The sequence below is a fragment of the Scyliorhinus canicula genome, chromosome 18, assembly GCF_902713615.1.
Source record: "Scyliorhinus canicula chromosome 18, sScyCan1.1, whole genome shotgun sequence".
NCBI lineage: Eukaryota > Metazoa > Chordata > Chondrichthyes > Carcharhiniformes > Scyliorhinidae > Scyliorhinus > Scyliorhinus canicula.
Genome location: NC_052163.1, coordinates 108,477,008 through 108,498,535, shown reverse-complemented (window position 1 = coordinate 108,498,535; position 21,528 = coordinate 108,477,008). Strand labels below are relative to the sequence as shown.

The window sequence follows — 21,528 nt, the reverse complement described above, 5'->3', positions numbered from 1 at the left end:
CTCCACACTCGTGATTCAGGAGTGATAATTGAACCCAAAGTCTTTGTGGATCTGATCAGTAGCATAAGTGGATAGCACTATGGCTTCACAGCGCCAGGGTCCCAGGTTCGATTCCCCACTGGGTCACTGTGCGGGTTTCCTCTGGGTGCTCCAGTTTCCTCCCACAGTTCAAAGCCATGCAGATTAGGTGGATTGGCCATGATAAATTACCCTTAGTGACCAAAAAAGGTTAGGAGGGGTTATTGGGATAGGGTGGAAGTGAGGGCTTAAGTGGGTTGGTGCAGACTTGATGGGCTGAATGGCCTCCTTCTGCACTGTATGTTCTATGATGGAGTGCACAACATATGAACTACAACTGTATTCTTTTCATAGTCTTATACTCACTAATTAAATGGTGCCACTTACAGTTTAAAGGAAACAATGATGGGGGCCAATAATGTGGAGGGTTAAATATGAGCTATGGCTCAGAACATCACTGGAGCCTTAATAATTTTAGCCTCAATAACCTTTAGCTGAAGGGTGGGAAATTAAGAATTAGCATCAATAATGAACTATTCAGTGCAGACAGGAGTCTGTAGGCAAGCTGACCAACACACCACCTGTCCCCCCCCCCTCCCACCCCCCCACCCCCCACCCCCTTGTCAGCTGTCAAACCTTTTCTGTATGAGCTACTTGCAAGGTGGGATGCCCTTTGTACCTGTCCATAGCATAATCCCATTGAACAGCACTATGGCATGCCTACAATAACGTGTCGCCAAGTATCATGCCGCAACCATTACAACCCCTCTCTATATACAAGTTGTGTAGTAGTTGCAAGCACCCCGACAGCAGAGGGCGCAATTTAATATCTGCCTCCATATCAGCACAGACAACTGGGAGATAGGTTCCTGTGGTCATTCCCAGTTAAGTTTTTTTTTAACGGAAATGGTTGATGGCATTTTGGCTGGTGCAGTCAAATGGGCAATGTCAGCTTCTGACATGCTTCCCTTCCTCCAGTGGGGGCCAGTTTAGCTCAGTTGGCTGGACAGCTGGTTTGTGATGTAGAGTAAGGCCAACAGTGCAGGTTCAATTCCTGAGGTTGCTTGAGAAGGCCCTGCCTTCTCCAGCTTGCCATCACTTGAGGTGTGGTTCAGTTAAATCACTGCTCCTCCCTCCAAAGGGGGAAATGCCTATGATCATCTAGAACTATGGGGACTTTACTATTTTACCGAAGCATTATCTGATTCTGAATGCTTTTGTGAACCTTCTAGCAGTACAGCTAGTCATGCATTCACATCTCAGAATGATAGGTCCACTGGCAAAACTTTCCTTGGGACTGGGCGGGACTCTCCAAGCCCGCGCCAGGTCGGAGAATCACCGGGGGCCGCGCGAATCCCACCACGCCGCTCCGGCACCAGGATGCGATTCTCTGGAGAGCGGAGAATTGGCGCCATTGGCGCCAGCGCAGTCGGCACGGCGCCGGTTGGGGCACGCGCTAGGTGCCCCCCCCCCCCCCCGGTGATTCTAAGCCTGGGATGGGCTGGTGGCCATACAGAAAAACCCCGAATCCCGCCGGCGAAGTTCTGACGTGGTCTTACCCAGTGGACCTTGGTGTGAATGGATCCGGGGGTGGCCTAGTGGCGGGGGGTGGCGGGGGGGGGGGGGGGGGGGGGACACACGCTATTCCTGCCACCCCACCTTAAGGGGCAATTTAGCATGGCCAATCCACCTAATTTATACATCTTTACTGTGGGAGGGAACTGGAGCACCCGGAGGAAGCTCACGCAGACAAGGGGACAATGTACAAACTGCACAAACACAATCACTCGAGGTGAAATTCAACCCATCTCCCTGGCGCCGTGAGACAGCGGTGCTAACCACTGCGCCCCCATGCTGCCTCTGGAACATATTGAAAGGCAAGTGTAAAATATTCAGACACCTTAATATGTCACTAATAGTACTGTTTTTAAATTTAGATGTGTTTATAATGCTGTGTCATAGGGATCCGTCCTGTTGACTCTTAGACTGACCACCAGGGGCTGGTTTAGCACAAGGCTAAATCGCTGGCTTTGAAAGCAGACCAAGGCAGGCCAGCGGCACGGTTCAATTCCCATACCAGCCTCCCTGAACAGGCGCTGGAATTTGGCGACTAGGGGCTTTTCACAGTAACTTCATTTTGAAGCCAACTTGTGATAATAAGCAATTTTCATTTCATTGTCTAAGTGTTGTCATACATTGCAGTACATTTCAATTGAAGTAAGTGCCATAATGCATTAAAATGTTTTAACAATGTCCTGCTGGAATCAATGCATCATGTTTTCGGCTGTGAATTAAATTGATTGCCAGCTCTGGTTGTTTTTTTTTAAAACATGCTTTTGAAAGTTGAAAAAAATCTGCTTCTGTTCATCTTCATTGACTGACAGGCATTTTGGTTTGAAATGTAGCTGGGACACCATTCTGTCCTTTCAGTCTCAGGAACTGTAGCTGAAAGCTTTTGTTATGACAGCTGTAGCCATTATGACACTTGGCCGATTTAAAAAAACTAATTGGCACTCGTAAGAAGCATTTGATAAGAATTATTTATTTATAAACCTTTTTTTTCAAATAAATTTAGAATACCCAATTCATTTTTCTAATTAAGGGGCAATTTAGCATGGCCAATTCACCTACCCTGCACATCTTTGGGTTGTGGGGGCAAAACCCACGAAAACACAGGGAGAATGTGCAAACTCCACGTGAACAGTGACCCAGAGCTGGGATCGAACCTGGGACCTTGGCTCCGTGAGGGAGCAGTGCGAACCACTGTGCCACTGTGCTGCCCCTTTTATTTACAAACCTAATAGTCACTTAAAGTATTACATTTCATTTACATTGGAATAGTTTTTCTTTATCTTTCCAGTATCAAAGATTATGGATTTGAATTCACGATCTTACATTGTTACATGATTAATTTTTTCCAATGCTTTTCAAATCATTTCAGTTTCCATTGCATGGCTCCTGAGCAGTCTACTTGGTGGGTACTAGGTGAATGACTAAGAAGGGGACATGGAGTTGGCATTAGCAATCTCAGGATGCATGGGATGGATGAATGGGAGGTCAAGTCAGGGATAAAGTTTGTGGGGGTGGATGCCTTCAAACAATTTTGAGAGCTGAATGATGTACTGGTTAACCAAAGGGGACCTTCTAACTGGCTTGTCTCCATAGCCACACTTCTCATCCTCCATCGTAACTTGCAAAATGCATTACAAATCTTCCCCTTGTGTGAAAAGAAAAACTTCTGGGCAAAATCACACAGTAGTTAGGTGTGCATTTTGAAAGGTGCAAAAGTGGGCAGGTTGGGTTTCTCTGAGCCCTCAGGAAAATCTGGCGCCAATATGCTCTGTGGTTTCTAAGGAAATCAATAATTTTTTTGAAGTTTGAAAATAATCAAGGTTTCCATTTCTTTAGCCAACAGAGTATGAAGAACGAGCAACTAAAAAAGTGGATGATTTACTGGAAAGTTACATGGGCATCAGAGACACAGAGTTAGGTGAGTATCGTGCTAAACACAGTTGACCGAGTGCATGTACCTGTTTATTTTTTTGGTAGGTTCCTGCATGGAAAAGGTTTGTTTGAAGATTTGGAGAAAGTAGTGTTTGCTAATGATGACCTGCATTACACTGTTTGTTCTGGGTTAAAGGCCAGCCTCCAGCACTTTGTCAAAGTTATGATAAAATGAATAAAACAAAAACAGCCCTCATCAATGGCAAGTTATTGACAGGGTAAAGATTTCATTACTGTTAGATAACAAGCAGGCAATTTGAGAATTCTTTCTCAAATCCAATCATTGCAGTTATCAATCAGGGGCGGCACGATGGTGCAGCGGTTAGCACTGATGCCTCACGGGAGCCGAGGACCCGGGTTCGATCCCCGGCCGTGGGTCACTGCCCATGTAGAGTTTGCACATTCTCCCTGTGTCTGCATAGGTTTAACCCTGCAAACCAAAGATGTGCAGAGTAGGTGGATTGGCCACGCTAAATTGCCCCCTTAATTGGAAAAAAGAATTGGGCACTCTAAATTTATTTAAAAAAAACCAATTATCAATCAAACTGCAATTGAATATTGTTCTCTACAAATCAGAATTATGGCCGAGATTATCAGGCTGTTCACGGCTGCAGGATCTTCCATTACCGCGATGCTGCACCCCTGCTGTGGATTTCACAGCAGCACGGGGTGAATTCAATGGGACATTCTATTTACAGTGGCGTAGCAGAAGATCCCGCCAGCGGTCAATGGCAGGCAGCCTTCCGCCGCGAAGAAACACGCCACGGGGAGGCCAGAGAATCTCGCCCTACACCTATTTGCCAAGCACAACCATCTCAAAGTGCATTCCACTATAGAAGTATAACTCTATAAATGTTATGATCCCCATGAAGACCAATAATAGTTAAAAAGAAATGTAAACTTCCAATGACGAACTGAAAGGATCACATGACAAGATTTCAAGTTACGACTTTTATTGTAACAAACTAAAAGCAACATGACGAAACATTGTTTTAGTCGGCAACTTACACTTTAAACTACAGAAAAGAATCCTCACTGAATATTTCAAATGACAGGAAATCTCCTTCCATGGTTATACTTTGTTCCTTCAGTCTACAGTCTAATCTCCCAGCACCAGTCTAAAGTGATTCTCAGCTCTTCTTTCCTTACCCAATGGAATAACTTCTGATCCTCAAACTGACATTGACATTATGGGTTATCCTAGAGATTCCTCCCTCTGGATAAAGTTAGGCAAATCTTCCAGTTTTGTTTAAAACATCACAACCTTGATACCTTCAACCTGAGCACAACTCTGACTCATGTTTTGTGTGGTGAACAATAGAAACTTGCTGCTTCTCTCTCTCTCTTGAATTCTTGCATATTGACTTTGCCTGTGAAGTTCAGTGGTTAGAATGGCCTATCACCTGATCCTACAGAGACTTCCTATGGACTCTTCCCCTCTCAAAGCCCATCTCCATGGCACTGTGAATCACATGGGCGTTGTATCCAGGTAGAAATAATGATTATCTATCCAGTTGTCCCCCAAACTCTTGGAAGTAAATAAACAGTTTAACGTATAACTTTTTTGAACACTTAAAATTCATGACACCTCCGCTGAATTTCGAGACTAAAGGTTAAGTTTTTGCTCCTGGGTTATTGTCAGCTCCACAAACCTGACCCAGAAAAAAGGTCCCCAGAAGTTTGGATTTTCAGTTCAGGGGAATGGCGGAAAATGTTGTGGCAGGACAACCCCAAAAAGAGATTGAAGGATGCTGGGTGAGGAGGCGGGTTGGGCAAAAGGCCAGCCTCCAGGCTCCAACACCTTGTTGAAGCTATGAAAAAGAAGAATGAGACCAAAAATAGACATTCAGCCCTCACCACTCACACCACTCACCACCCAAACTGCTCCATGCTTCATGCAGGTCGACACATGCCAAATCATGCCCTCCACCATTTCCTTTTTAGCTCTTTTACCAACTTATGACCCTCTACCCACCCCGTGGCCCTTTATAGTTTTATGCCAACTTAGTGCCATCTCATGTCAACCATGCCCCCCACCCACCACACTTTGCCCTTACACCTACCATGCCAATTCAGCCTGTATCCACCACGGGCATAACTCAAGAGGCATGCGGAAATTAAATGAAGTTCTATTTATGAGCTCACTATTACAAAACGTTCTTATTGATAAAACAAACACCATTCACTGCTTGTGATGCTGTTTACTCATTTATAAAAACAAACATTTCTATTCGCAGCCCCAGTTCAAAGAGATTTTAAATACTTGGAGCTGTCAATCAAACTCTAACTGACAGGCACCCCACTGTGATAAGACAAGGTTGTGAAATCTCTCATGCAGCACCAATCCTCTAATGGTAGACCTCAGATTTACATCAACAGGCAGAGTGAAATAGAAACCACAGATTCTTTCTTAAAAATTGCATAGTTTTTTTTCAAATATTTAAAGGACAGGAGATTTAAGTATCTTAACAGATCTCTCGACTGACCTCTTGCCAGTTCCATTGGTTTTTGCACAATCATGTCTACTTTCAACAATCCCAAATGATATCTGACCGCTCCCAGAGATCACCTGACTTCTCCCAAAAATGTCAAAGGATTACACCCAAAAGTGTACCTCTCCAAAGAACTCTGGAAACTTCAGAACTTCTCTTACCATTTCTAAAGTGTAAATGTCATGTCATGGGAATCCCACTGATGAACAGATCTGACTGAAGCAGACTCACTTTACCATGTGCTGTTGCCTCCATGAACCACAGATGTGCAACTTAGAACCTTCTGCCATTCCTCCCGTGTGAAAATTGAGGAAGGTGTGTGTTTTTTTTTGGGGGGGGCAAGCAGGTGGGAGGGGGTACCTCCAGACTTGTGTCTCTGTTGCCATGTTTGCTAATGTTTGAAAATTCAGACCCAACATTCTGTCTACTGTCCTGGCCATTGTTTTCAAGTGTGAATATCTTGCATTATCTTTCCTGTGTTACAATCCCAGTTGCTGTTACTACTGAATGGGGAGATTCCAGAATGGAACCCTGGCTCAGAAGATTGTAACTTTTACTTTTGTCTAGAAAACGTGGAGGTACAGAGTCAAAAGACCTCCAACTAGTTTCCACAAGAACAAAAAGATTAAACATGAAAAGTTGATTATGATACAATACTCCTTTCTCCCTCAGTTTCACAATTGTATACCGTTTTCAGAACTAACACCCCACTCTAAATCAAATGGTCAGTGACACTCAATCTATCATCTATGGCTTTCTCTCATAATTCGCCCCAAATGATTGTCACATGAGACTTTCCAAACTCCACTCCAAAAAGACACTTCACAATCTTCTTTCAAACGATGCTTTCCATCAACCGTTTGCCTTAAGAATCCACTCCAGGTTGTCCAACTATCCTGTCAAACAAAGATTCCAATCCACTTTTAACAGGGAACCCAGCTTAGTGCTTTCTATCTTTCCTTTCTAGTTTCCTTTATCTTAAATGCTTTCACAAAAACTCCGACATCCAGCCACCGATATCCACAATTATTTCAACTCACATTCCACAGACCATAAAATCACTTCAGAATTCTTTCGGGCTTCACACTAGCCAACTTCTTCTCAGCTCAGTCAGTCTTTTCTGAACAGCACTTTGTTCTAGTAGTTGTTTCCACTATTCCTTTAACCTCCGACTTCTTGGAAACTTCTCCTCATTTCTCTAGCTGCCTTAACCAGCCATCCTTTAAATCTTCTGCACTTGTTTTCTTAATTAATGCTCCATGGCATAACTTTTCTTCTCACAAAGCTGAGAAATATGTTCCCTATTTAGCCTTCTATAATCAACTGCTATATTCAGCTACAACCAAGCTCAAAAGCCTTCCTATCCTAAAGGTGCCCCTGGTTACTCAGCAAAAACTTTATACTTCTCCCAGCTTGTTTACTTTTCATGACAGAATAGAAACACATTTTGAGCTGACCAAACCCTCACATAAACAGAGCCATGAATCTAACTATAGGTTTACTCTTCCTTGCACCGCAACACTAAATTAAACGGACTTAAATCTATACCTTATTTCTAATATTCAACAATAAAAATATAAATCCTTTAAAACTAGGTTTGTTTTTCTGACACCTGTTAAAACAACCTGGGTGTTCCTTTAACACCTAACAACCAAACCACTTATTGTCAGCAGAATTCAGGTCACATTTCTCCATTTTACCCCAAATTAAAGAGACAATACCTAACCACAATATAATGAAAACTAGCAATCTTATAAGCTGCGTATTTGTAATAATCTAAAACACATGTCACAGAGTCAGCAAGACGATTACTGGAAGGGATTGAAAATTTCTGGCTCTTTATGTATGATAGAAAGAACTATAGATTGTATTTTTCATTATTATTTTAAGCATGGCCAATAAACCGTCCAGATCACGCACATTTTCTCATTTTCCAAGCCTCAGTTTCATTCAGGTGCTTTTCTTTCATCCAGAGCCTGAAGTAAAAAAATGCTGCTCTGCAAAGTCGTCTTCCTTTATAAAACAGATGTTCTACATATGTTAGCTTTTAATGGCAGCATAGCAATTTAGATCACTGTCCGTTCGCTACTGAACTTGGGATCAACTGTTCAATTAAGACAAATGGCAAAGAGTTACTCATCATGACAGCTGCTGATAAGTGTTCTGAGGGGAGTTACTTTGGGAAATTCAGCTTATTTGCCTGATTCCAGCTGAATTTCTACAGACACTGTCAAATCGTGAAAGAAAGGCAACATTAATTGTCATTCATTTAAAGCAGACATAGCATAATTCCCATCACATTTCTGCCTCGCTTCAGCTCTGAAGAAGAATCACATGGGCTCAAAACGTTAGCTCCTTATTTCTCCTCACAGATGCTGCCAGAGCTACAGAGTCTTTCCAGCATTTTCTGTCTTCATGACAGTGTGATTCCTTATGGCTGAGCTCCTTCAACTTCTACAGCATTCTTAACTTTACCCAACAATCTGAAGATTAGTTATTCTCTATCAGGGGTATAGTTATAAAAAAGTACATTTATACACCCATCACTCTTAATAGTGTCTATCTTTCATTCACCCACTAACAGTTCAGTTGTTTCCTTACTGTGTATCGTGTTTGTTAGTACCTTCTTAAGTGGACGGACCAATATATTCAATCTTCAGGTCAGAATGTATCCTTTTCAATGACCAGAGCCGGGATTCTCCCCTACCTGGCGGGGCGGGGGGTCCCGGCGGGACGGCGTGGCATGAACCACTCCGGCGTCGGGCCTCCCCAAAGGTGCGGAATTCTCCGTACCTTCAGGGGCTAGGCCCGCGCCAGAGTGGTTCCCGCTTCGCCGGCCGGCGCGAACGGCCTTTGGCACCCCGCCAGCCGGGGTCGAAAGGAAGTCCGCGCATGCGCCGGAGCGTCAGTGGCTGCTGACGTCATACCGGCGCATGCGCAGGGGAGGGAAAAAGAGTGCCCCACGGCACAGGCCTGCCCGGCGATCGGTGGGCCCGATCGCGGGCCAGGCCACCGTGGGGGCACCCCCCGGGGTCAGATCGCCCTGCCCCCTCCCAGGACCCTGGAGCCCGCCCGCGTCGCCAATCCCGCCGGTACCAGAGGTGGTTTAAACTACGCCGGCGGGAAAGGCCTGTCAGTGGTGGGACTTGGGCCCATCGCGGGCCGGAGAATCGCCGCGGGGGCCCGCCGACCGGCAGGCGCGAATCCCGCCCCCGCCGGATCTCGGAGGCGGAGAATTCGGGACAGCGGGGGCGGGATTGACGCCGGCCCCGGGCGATTCTCCGCCCAATGTTATATTGGGTTCTACTCTTGAACTGAGTGAGAGCAGCATTTGGTTACCCTGCTTGTTAGTATTTTGAATTGGGTGTGTTCGCACAATATTACCTCAAGTCACCAAATTGATGTGGGGCAGTGAGCAGGCGCTTTTAAAATTTATTTGTTCTCGGGATGTGAGCGATTCAGTCGAGATTACATTAATTGCTTCTTGCCCCAAGAAGCTGATGAAAGGGTGATGGGGCTTCTCCTTGAAGTGCTGCCGGCCTGGTGGTGAAGATGCTTCGATAATGATGATTGAGAGGGAATTCCAGGCTTTTGTAAATTTATTCAAGGGATGTGGGCTTCGTTGGCTAGGCCAGCATTCATTGCCCATCCCTAATTGCCCTTGATGGTGAGTTGCCTTCTTGAGCTGCTGCAGTCCATGTGGTGTATGTACATCCACAGTGCTGCTAAGGAGGGAGTTCCAGGAATTTGATTCAACATTGATGAAGAAATGGTAAGATACATCCCAATTCAGAGATTAGAGAGTTTTGTGACAAGAGCCAAATTGTTTCAATGGAAGACTTTAATTTTGATACACATTGATCAGAATGAAAATCATAGAATCCCGACGGTGCAGAAGGAGGCCATTCGAGTCAGCACCGACCCTCTGAAAGCGCACCCGACCTTGGCCCACTCCCCCGCCCTATCCCCGTAGCCCATCAGACTACAAAAAGAACAGTGACGTTCAACTGAAAATCGCACCACAGTTAGCGTTATTCTGTCCACTTTGTCCCAATTTATTTTTAACTATGCTTAACCACGATCCAAAATAAGTGAACCAATGGTTTTTCTTTAAGAATGCAGTGGAACAACTTGGCCAATGAATGCCTTTGTGGACAACTGCATTTCCTGCATTGCCTGTCCACAATCAGCCTGAAAATCGGCTTTCTGTGGAAGTAATGGAATAAAAATGGTTAGCTTGCAGCTTTTTCTCATGTTAGAGGTCTATGCCACTGAGACATGAACTGAAGGAATTTGAAGATTGATGAGTACTAATATGGTAAAATATGGATCAGGAGTCAAGAGGACATTATTGGCTGTCGGGAAACTGTCTGACGTTTTCTCTGTGCATAAGCCAGCAATGAAAAAGACAGAAGATGTCTGTAAGCTTCCTTGGGCTTTCTTTAATTTATTATTTGAACAGTATAGAATTATAGGGGCTGTCTTGTGGTGCAGTGGGTAGAGACCCTGCCTCTCAGCCACAAGCTTTGGGTTCGAGTCACACCCCAGGACTGGATGGTCCAAGGAAGGTGCGTTCATAACCCGGTGAAACAGGTTGAGTGTGTCAACCTGTAAATCCTTCCAAACACGCCAATGGCTGGCGGTAAGAGGGGAGAGACTCCTGGTCAGCTGTGCTTGATGCGACCTCCCCTCATGTTATAAGCCCCTGGTGATGTGATGATAGGTAGACTATCATCTGTATATAATATGAGTAGTTCATCATCACCACTGTAAATTCAATGATCTATGATCTGCATGTGTATTATAAGTTATATACAATTTGTCAATATTCTCTGTTGATTATTCTTTTGTCTACTATGTACGTACTATGTACGTTCCCTTGGCCGCAGAAAAATACTTTGCACTGTACTTCGGTACATGTGACAATAAATCAAATCAAAATCAAAATTTTTAGAAAGTAGGCGACATTTTTAGATAGAGGATCTGGATCGGCGCAGGCTTGGAGGGCCGAAGGGCCTGATCCTGTGCTGTAATTGATCTTCTTCAGAAAATATGTTTTACTGTTGTAGTTCTAGCATTTGACCAGCAGGTGGTGTGAGCACGGAGTCTCGGGACCCGGATGCACCATGTGTTCCTTCAGAAGGTGTTTGTAAGGAGTTGATAGCTGTCGCATATGAGAGCAGCTCTGTTGTATCTTAGTGTAATTTAGTGTCAGGCATTTGATTCTAACTGTTTCATCTTCGACATTTTAGTTATTCGTTAGTGTTGTTAGATAATAAATAACTTGGTCTAATGATCTTTGCTCACTCGGCAATATCGAGATTCCATATCAGCCCAATCAAAGAACATTACAGGTGACAGACTAGCGACCTGTTCCGGGGATTACTAGTTGTGGAACCAGATGAAAGCCTGCCTTAGTTCACCACTAGGTGTGGGAGGAGAATTGGAATAGAATCATAGGATGGGATTTTCTGACAGTTCCCGCCGCTGGGATTTTCTGGTCCTGCTGACAGCGGGAATCCGTGGGGGGTGAAAACAATGGGAAATCCCGTTGACAGCGACAGGACTGAAAGATTGCCAGCCAATAGCAGTACGCCTCCGCCGCCACAGAACATGGAGAAGAGGGGTTAGAAAATCCCGACCATAAAGGGTGCTGCAACATAAAAGGAAGATAAATAAATAATCTTTATTAGTGTCACAAGTAGGCTTACATTGACACTGCAATGAAGTTACAGTGAAGAGCTCCTAGTCACCACACTCTGGCGCCTGTTCAGGCACACAGAGTGTGAACTCAGAATGTCCAATTCATCTAACAAGCACGTCTTTCGGAGGAAACCGGAGCACCTGGAAGAAACCCACGCAGACACAGGATAATGTGCAAACTCCGCACAGACAGTGACTCAAGCCGGGTATCGAACCTGGAACCCTGGCCCTGTGAAGCAACAGTGCCAAACACTGTGCTATCGTGCCGCCTACTCAGCTCATTGTGCCCGCACTGTATCTTTGGTCGAGCTATCCAATTTATGTGACTTATTATCCTGCCAGTTTTTTCCCTTCAAGTATTTATCCATTTATCTTTTAATTTTACTATTGAATCTGCTTCTGCCCCTCACTGAGGTGGGAGTGCAGCCTCCCAATCTGATTGAGCAGAACCTTCTGGATTGCTGAGCCACCATGCGGGTATGCACAACTTACAGGGACCATTTCTCACAAGTTTATTTTTCTGTTCCCTTTTTTGCAGCTCCAACCATCCTATATGTTTTCCTCTGCTGTTCCTCATACATCTCCCAGTTCCCGGCATTTACACCATTACTTGATCTTTTATATGCTCTTTACTTCTATGCTAGCTGTCACCTCTCAACTGTGGCTGCCTTATTTGTTGATAGATCTCTTTCCCCTCAAAGGTCATGCATTAAGCTAACTTATTCTTTGAATATTTTCCCACTGTTTTTCAGGAGTTTAACCTGATAAAAATTTTGACCAGTCTACGTTCTCATCACACTAAAGTTCGCCAAAGTCTAGAATCTCATTAGTAGCGCTAACTTTCCTCTATTCAAAACTAACATTGATGTTGCTCACATTGGCCGGAATTCTTTGGCCGTTAGGATTCTCTTTTCTAGCTGGCAAAACACCCCTGCTTTTGGGTTTCCCGGTAACCTCAATGGGAAATCCCATTGAAAAGCGTCGGCAAGAGAGAATCCCGCTGCCAGTGAATAGCGGGCGGCTGAAAAACACGCAGCTGGGGGACTGGAGAACCCAGACCATTATTGTCAGACAAATGAAACTTCACTGCTATATTCTAACTATTTCTTCACATACTGCCATGTTCTTTTTAACATACTTCTGAGAGAGGGGAGACTGGCGTTCAGTTTATCATCTCATCCACAGGATACCACCTCCAATTTATGGGCTCTTAAGAGCCACTTCCCATCTGGCACAATATTTAGGTTGGTGGAAGTGGAGCGCTCCCTCAGCACTACACTGAACTGTCAGCCTAGATCTCGGGTTTACGTGTTTGGAGTGAGACACATGCTCAATCACTGACTCAGAAGCAAGAGTACTACTGTCTCATAGCCGAGGGCAACAATATGAGCAGCTAACAAACAATTTTGCTTGATGCATGCACTCACCTACAGTTAATTCAGCGCTGCCATTTCTAAGTAATAGGAGAGTTCATAATTTTTTATCTTTATACTTCAAAAGAATTTTGATAATATTAGGAAAGCTAGAATCATACTCCATTCAGTTCCATAGAGTCCTGTCTGTCATGACTGGAAGATTTTAGGAATATTGGATTCTAAGTATTGGACAATTTAACGTTTAAACGCCTGGGATTAGGGTGTGGTTGACTGCAGTGGTCATGGTTTTTAAAGAAGAAATCTGTTTTGCAGGGCCTGGTTGCATTTAGCAGCCGGAAGGTCAAATTGACAAAGGAATGTGTTTTTCAGTCTGTGCTAATGGACTGTGGTTTGACTGGGAAAGTCCCTGGGGAGTTAATGTGCTTTGCAGCCTGCAGAGATCATTTGTTTTTTTAGATTGGGGGGGATTAAGGCATTGCTGGTGGTGCAAAGGAATGCAGAGAGACCTTCTGAAGGGTTTTAGAGTTAAGTTTTGGAGACAGTTTTGGAGAGAGGAGTTGAATTCTGATCTGCCTGATGCTAAGTCCGTAGCTCTCCCACAGTAAGATAGATTGGGAGCTGTATGTTTATTTTCTTGTTGTTTAATGGGAAATTGAGTAGTAATGTTTAAGGGGTAATTGTGAGCTGTTCTTTTTGGGCGTGAAGTTAAAAAGTTTAATATTGAAGTCATAATAAAGTTTTGTTTTAAAAATAAGCACGCCCTATTTCTTCACGTAATCATTCCTGGAGCAAATCATTCTTTCCACACAGTCTTACAAATAAACTAATAATATTGGGGTTTTGGTCCAGTATCCTAGCCACTGTTGGGGTCTGGTCTGAGATCATAATATGTCGTAGCGATAGATTTCATGGGCAGGATATTCTGGATGATGGGGTTTCCAATTCTGCCACTGAAAATGCCTGACGGCTGCCCTCTAGCTACTGAAAGCTCAGTAGAGCATTAATTAACTGGAGATGGGCCTCTTGCTCTTTCTGGGATGAACCCCTGCCTCAGAGCTGCTGTCCAATCTGATTGGCCAGCAGTTCTCCAATCCCAGTGGAGCTACCAGGAATGGTGAAGACTACTTGGACCAGACCGAGTCCCATTGAACAAAATGCTGGGAGTCCATGATGCTGGCAAGTCAGGGGCCTCTATGTGGGCCAGGAGAAGAGACCCTGGAGGTGGGGAGGGAGGGTCGGGTGCGGGGCAGGTGGTGTTGTTGGGCAGGGTCACAAAGACCAGGGGAGCAGACGCCTGGGAGCAGGAGCCCATTCGGCTAACCTGACGGGATTACCCTGATCCTACTTCCACCAACATAAATATTGTGCCAGGTGGGAAGTGGCCGTGAAAAACCCATTAATTGGCCATTTAAGGGCCTCAATTGGGTTGAGGTCAGGCAGGTCTCCCTAGGCCTCACCCACCCCAATTAAATTGCTGCCTGGTCAGGGGCAAGCAGGCAGGTGGCGGAAAGGACACAAGTAGAATTTTATGGGCTGCCCTCTCCCTGCCTGAAAACCCATTGAAGTGTTGGCTAGTGTAGACTTGAGAGATGAACAGACACTTCCAACACTGATGAAGGTTCAACTCAATTTTATTAACTACTTCTAACTAACTGACACACGGTGACTGTGGGTCTAAATGATGCTAACTTAAACTACAGACCTAAGCCTTGTCCGAACCAGTTGATTCTCTCAGCACGTGGTGTGAGTCTGTGCTGGGCTGGATGAGTTCTTGTTACACTGAGAGGCAGCACACAGAATGAGCGGGAACCGTGGTGCCCTCTGCCTTTATAGTTTGTGTATTCTAACTGGTGATTGGGTGCGGTGTTTGTACATGTTGATTGGTCCCTGTGTGTGTCCATCAGTGTGTGCCTGCACCATGATATACTGGTGTATATTATGACACCTATTGGTGGGGGAACCATAACATTTAGCCCATAGAACGCCTGGGCACTTCATGTTGCCGGCCTCACCTTGGCGACGAATTTCTATCTAATGCAGCCAGTTTGAAAGTAAATGTTCAACAGCTGCATGGGTGTACATCATATTGAGTATTAAACAATTTTTTAAAAGTTCCTTAAAAATCCATAACGATACAAAACGTTGAACCGAGTGTAAATGTTGCTATAGCTAGATTTGATACTAACCGCAAGCTAATCATATGTCAGCCTGCAGTAAGGCATGTTGTTATTTTGACAGTGGACAGATTACAATGAAACAATTATTTTGAATGGACTGTTGGCATTACACCCATGACCCATTAAGCCATTTAAAGCCTCTTATGATTTTTAATTATCTCAAGTCTAATAAAACCGTAGCTGCACTTTATGGATTCCAGCTGTTGCTAAGGAATTTGGAATCTTGCCCTCTAAAATAATCTACAAATAGTTGTAGATATAATCAAAAGGAAACTTATGTCAATTTTTCTTTGACCTATTACAGAGTATTAGGTGCCCTGTTGGTTTGTGTAAGTTCCTAAGTGTTCAGAGAAAACGTTGAATGTAAGAGCAGTTTCACTGCATCTGCAATATGTAACAAATTACTCCTTGTTTTCATTCTTTTTCCATCAGCTGCAACAATGGTGGAAACTGGAAAAGACAAGAAGAATCCAGATGAGTTTGCAGAGGCATTGGACTCAGTCCTTGGTGATTTTGCATTTCCAGATGAATTTGTTTTTGATGTGTGGGGAGCAATAGGAGATGCCAAGAATGGTCGAATCTAACAGAAGTAGTTCTTTATGCGCGAAATGCATCCAACTATGGCGATAGTCTTAACACCTTGACTTTTCAATATTTTTCAGAAGTAGCTTAAAACAAGCTAACATCTAGACCATTGTTACTATACTTAAGTAGCAATTGAAAAAGAATGAAAGTGTGCTGTTAGTAAAATACACTAACGCACGTTAGGAAAAGATTGAGTAAGAATAAACATATAGTCGTTTGGTAGAAGAGAACTTGAGTATTGCTGAAAGAATTGACATGCTATCAAAATTTTTCATCTTGCACTCATTAGGGCAGCTCATAAGATAAACCAACAGTAAAGAGATCAACTAGTAAAACTGCATTCATTAATTTACACTGGTTCATTCCCCATGGCAATGCCTTTATCAATCAATAATGACTGGCCTGGTTTGACAGATGCTTAGCAGTTAACTGTTCCCTGCTGCATTCTCCATGGTAATGCCTCTACCAATCAGAGACCACTTGTCAATCTCTTCAAATGCGTACAAATAGTTCTCTTTGCTATTGGTTTATCTTGTGAGGTGTCCGGATGAGTGCAAAACGAAAAACTTTGATAACATATCTCTTTTTTTCAGCAGTACTTAAGGATAACTAATCAAATGATAGTCTTCTTAGTCACATTGAATCATATTTTAGAAGTAAGATTAAATAAATGTAACTGTATGACTTTGGAACTTCGTGAGGATGCTTTAGAAACTAGACTCAGAACTAACCAGATGAATGTAGGGTTTCTTTGGCAGACTTTGTGGCTGGGATTCTCTGACCCGGGTGCGTCCCGCCATTGCTGCCAGCGGGAACGGAGAATTTGGCCCTCAGCCAAAACTACATTACTGCAGCAGGAGCCGAGAATCCCCCCCGACATCAAGCACAGACAATTCTGGCCTAAGTCTTCATTATTCAGTGAATTTAATAATTAAGTTGCCACTTTTCAATTAGTAAGAAGTCTTACAACGCCAGGTTAAAGTCCAACAGGTTTGATTCAAACACTAGCTTTCAGAGCGCAGCTCCTTCCTCAGGTGAATGGCGAGGTATGTTCCAGAAACATTTATATAGACAAAGTCAGATGTGTTCACCCCAGTCCAACGCCGGCATCTCCACATCATGACTTTTCAATTAGTTCATTGATTGAGGAATATTTTGTGAACGAGCAGTTCGACTGATCAAGTCATGAGTAAAAAAAGAAAGCTGCTTAAAATTATAGCCTAATTTAATTTGGCGTGGTGCTACAAAGTTACTTACATGAAAGACTCTCACATGAATTCTGTTCTTTTGCTGCCTTTAGTAAGTCCGCATTGATTTTTTTCACATACATGGATGAGAGTATGGACCACAAACCGTATTGGCAAAAATGAGATATGGTGAGCCATTTAACACAGGAGGTATTGCACTCCTGGTTACTGTATCATGCTTTCATGAAACAACAGCATTGTTACTTTTTACTCTTCAAAAATGGAACAGATATTCACATTGGTTTGCAAATTTGAACAAACACTTATCTTCCTAAGTTGTTAATAGAAACCAATGTAGAACATAGAACAGTACAGCATAGAACAGGCCCTTCGGCCCTCGATGTTGTGCCGAGCAATGATCACCCTACTCAACCCCACGTATCCACCCTATACCCGTAACCCAACAACCCCCCCCCCCCCCCCCAACCTTACTTTTAAGGACACTACGGGCAATTTAGCATGGCCAATCCACCTAACCCGCACATCTTTGGACTGTGGGAGGAAACCAGAGCACTCGGAGGAAACCCACGCACACACGGGGAGGACATGCAGACTCCGCACAGGCAGTGACCCAGCCGGGAATCGAACCTGGGACCCTGGAGCTGTGAAGCATTTATGCTAACCACCATGCTACCGTGCTGCCCTTATGTAGTTTCCATTAACATCTGTTACAGAAAAATCTGCAATAATCCATAAAACTAAATGGTCCTTCGAAAGACTAACACTAGTATAAATATAATTATAGCTAGTTTTGTTACTAACAGCAAGCTAATTGTCTATCAGCCTGCGGCAGGATCTATCCTGACAGTAGACAGATAACAACGAAGCTCGTTTTGTTAATGAATTGTTGATACGACATCAATGACGCAGTAAACCCTTTGAAGCCACAAATAAACTTTCATGATCTCAAAAAAAATGCAGTAAAATTATAACTCTGCTTTTCAGATTCCAGCTGTCGCTCAGGAATCTCCTGCATTAAATATCTGCTCCCACATTCTGTTTCACACTGGAAAGCTTTCTTTGCCCTTCTTTGAGGATCCAGTCTGATTTCATTGTTTGCATTCTCATCATACTTTTCTTCATTTGTAATTCACAATACATACAAAAGGACAAACGATGGGCGGGATTTTCCAGCCCCATCCCTCCCGTGGCGTGTTTCCGATGGCGGAGTAGCTCACCATTGGCTGGCGGCGAGATCTTCCGGTCCTGCCGATGTCTGTGGTCCGCTTGCCCCGCCGCCGGGGTACATGCCTCTGGGCGTGGCCTTCGGTGGGACTGGGAAACACCCCCTCGGGGGAAGGGCCGGAAAATGCAGCCCAACATCTTTATCATCCAAGAAGAATATTCACCAAACTCTCTGGCTTGGTCAGAAATTCCGTTCTTCAAATGGGATTCTTCCAGCCATCACCCTGATGAATCTGTAAGTAACTTTGCAACCACCATGAAATTATACAGCACTGAGAGAAGCCATTCAGCCCATCACCTCTGGGTTGGCCTTTTAAAAGTTCTATCCAATTTGTCCCACTCCCTTGTTCTTTCCCCATAGCCCTCCAAATTTTCCCTCTTCAAGTATTTATTCAACTCTCCCCTGAATCAGCTTCCACCACCATTTCAGACAATTCAGTTCAGGCCACAATAACTCATTGCTAAAAAAATGTTTGTCTCCTTTTGCTAATCATCTTAAATCTATGTCCAATGGCTGCCGCTAGAGGCAGTTTTGTATTTATTTCCTCTATTAAAACCCTTCATGATTTGGAAAGTCTATGACACAGCAGAGGAATATCCCAGGCTGAGGTTAGGGGCTGGGTGGTTAACCCTGATGGAAGCCCAGATGGGAACACCAATCAAGAATGTCTGCTCCCCCGATCACAGGGAGGGAATGGACATCGGGATGGGGGCTCAGCTCTGGTGTTGCTTTTCCCATAGTCAAATAGTCTAGTAACGCTCACTGCCGAGACTCACACATGAATGGTGGCTAGCTCCATGAACTTGTACTCGAAAAGATATCTTCAGGAAGAGAGGAAAGAAAACTAATGAGACAAAAAAGACCAGAAGAAATATAATACATTTTTGCATAGAAATTTGAAGATGACCACTGTTATTGTAATCATATTCACGTTTGTGTTTGTGGTGTTAAACTTGGTTAAAAACAAACCTTTTGGTTTTAATTTAAGAATGTTATATTTTATGACTATTTCCAAGCAAAATATACTTTTAATTCATAAGATAGTACATATGACAATAAAGAAGTCAGCCTCAACAAGCATGATGGTCTCCAGGTTGTTAGCTCAAAGGACAATTACAGCTTTGGATTGGAATGTATATAGTTTGGTTCTATCTTGAGGATGTTTTTCTAGCATTTTTTAAACTTAAACTTTGGTAGCAGTACAGACACCTTCATTTTGTGAAAATGTAATGAAGAAATAATCTTGGGTAATTCATGAATCAAGGAAAATTCTAAGTTACATTTTAGAAACTTTTGATTTTAGATATTATAATTGTGACTGAGTTAAGATAAGATATCAGTGAATTGATATACAACTACACAGCGTCATTACAATGATTGAATAATTGAACCTTAAACTGGCATCATTTTTTTTAATTGCAAGTGATGAACTCACAAACAATACAAAGGTTTGTTGATCTACTAATTATTCTTCAGTAATGCATCATTGAAGCATTGATGCATGTTCACTTTATGTCTTGCATATTGTCTGACTAGTGACCTATGCTAGATTTTGTAATATCGGTGAAATAACCATAAGCTTCATTGTAACAAGCATTTTTAAAAGGTTATTGAATTACTTTTTTTAAAAAAAACATACCCTGAGGTGGTTTGAAAGAAGCCTTCAGTTCATGTGATATTTTGCCAAAGATGCATTTTGGACTGTTAAAAAAGAGCCATTATGATAATCAAATCCAGATCCCAATGTTGCTGAAGTTATTAAGCGATGATTTAGAATCATATATAATAGCTGCCTATCTGATTTGTATTAATTCAACCAAGAACTTGATTATTATCACCGTTTACCATTGGGCCTAGAATTAGGTAGCAAGATGAGAAAGTATATTGGCAATTGCCAGGCTTGTTAGCCTTTCTATTCTTGTAAGATTGTCAAATAGCAGTAAACTGACACTCCACCACAAGCTAGCAAGGCTGGAGGAATAGCAGAGCAAGCATCTGGTTTTATTTCCAAAGGGATAGAATTGAAAAGTGAGGATATTATGCTAAATCTGTACGAACCTTGGTTAGACCATAATCAGGCTACAGTGTGCTGTTCTTGTCGGCAAATTATGAAAAGGATACAGAGAGGGTACGGGAAAGATTAACAAGGATGATAGCAGGAATGTGTGGTTATTTATATCAGGAAAGGATGAACAAGTTGGGTATATTTTGTCCTTTCATTTCCTACTCTCCTATCATCTGGTACCTCTCATATACCTAAGGGAAGATGGTAGCCATGATGTGGAGATGCCGGCGTTGGACTGGGTGAGCACAGTAAGAAGTCTTACATTCACTTGAGGAAGGAGCAGTGCTCCGAAAGCTAGTGATTCAAAAACAAACCTGTTGGACTTTAACCTGGTGTTGTAAGACTTCTTACTGTGCATACCTAAGGGAAGATTTTAAGATGATGGAAAGCCCTTTTTTTATCTCCAGTTTCATTTCCTTTTAGCAACTTGAGGTGCAAGCCATCCAGAGAAGGCGACTTGTCAACTCCAAGCATTTGTCGTCTCAATTTTCTCCCTGTCCGTTACCTCTACAGTCGCCACTACCAACGATGCATTGTCAGCATCCTTTTCCTTGGTAAACACTGATATAAATTACTCATTAAGCATGAAGGATGTGATTGCAATAGAGAGGAGAGGGTATAGAGGAGATGCACCAGGATTCTGTTTGGGATGGAGCATTTTAACTATCAAGCTTGGGTTGTTTTCTTTGGAGCAGAGAAGGCTGAGAAGGGTCCTGATTGAGGTGTATAAGGTTATGAGGGGCATGGACAGGGTGGATAGAAAGCAGCTTTCCCCCTTTCCTTCAAGGGTCAATAACAAGGGGACATAAGTTTAAGGTGAAGAGCAGGAAGGTAAGAGGGGATTTGAGGAAAATATATTTCACACAGAGGGTGATGGGAATCTGGAATGCATTGCCTGGGAGGATAACTGAGTTAGGAAACCTCACAATCTTTAAAAAGTATTTGGATGAGCATTTGAAATGTCATAATATTCAAGGCTGTGCGCCAAGTGCTGGGGAGTAGGATCAGTGTAGACTAGAGTTTTTTTTTTATTGGTGCAGATGTGATGGGCTGAAGGGTCTCTTCTGTACTGTATGATTCTATGATTTTATCATAACCTTGCTCTCTGCCTCTAAACATATATTGCCCTCTCTAACCTAATAAAACTCACTCCATCTATTACTGCCTGCTAATCA

At 43.2% G+C, this 21,528-nt stretch overlaps 1 protein-coding gene across 1 annotated transcript in view; it reads left to right on the top strand.

The window, feature by feature from the left end:
• The window catches only part of gipc3 (GIPC PDZ domain containing family, member 3), an 81,256-nt gene extending 64,394 nt beyond the window's left edge, over positions 1–16,862 (top strand). Inside the window, exons 5-6 of the mRNA XM_038776575.1 lie at positions 3,427–3,508; positions 15,703–16,862. Of these exons, the coding sequence (XP_038632503.1) occupies positions 3,427–3,508; positions 15,703–15,854 (234 nt within the window). The 3' untranslated portion in view covers positions 15,855–16,862. The remainder of the gene's footprint in view (positions 1–3,426; positions 3,509–15,702) is intronic.
• Positions 16,863–21,528: the final 4,666 nt, after the last annotated feature.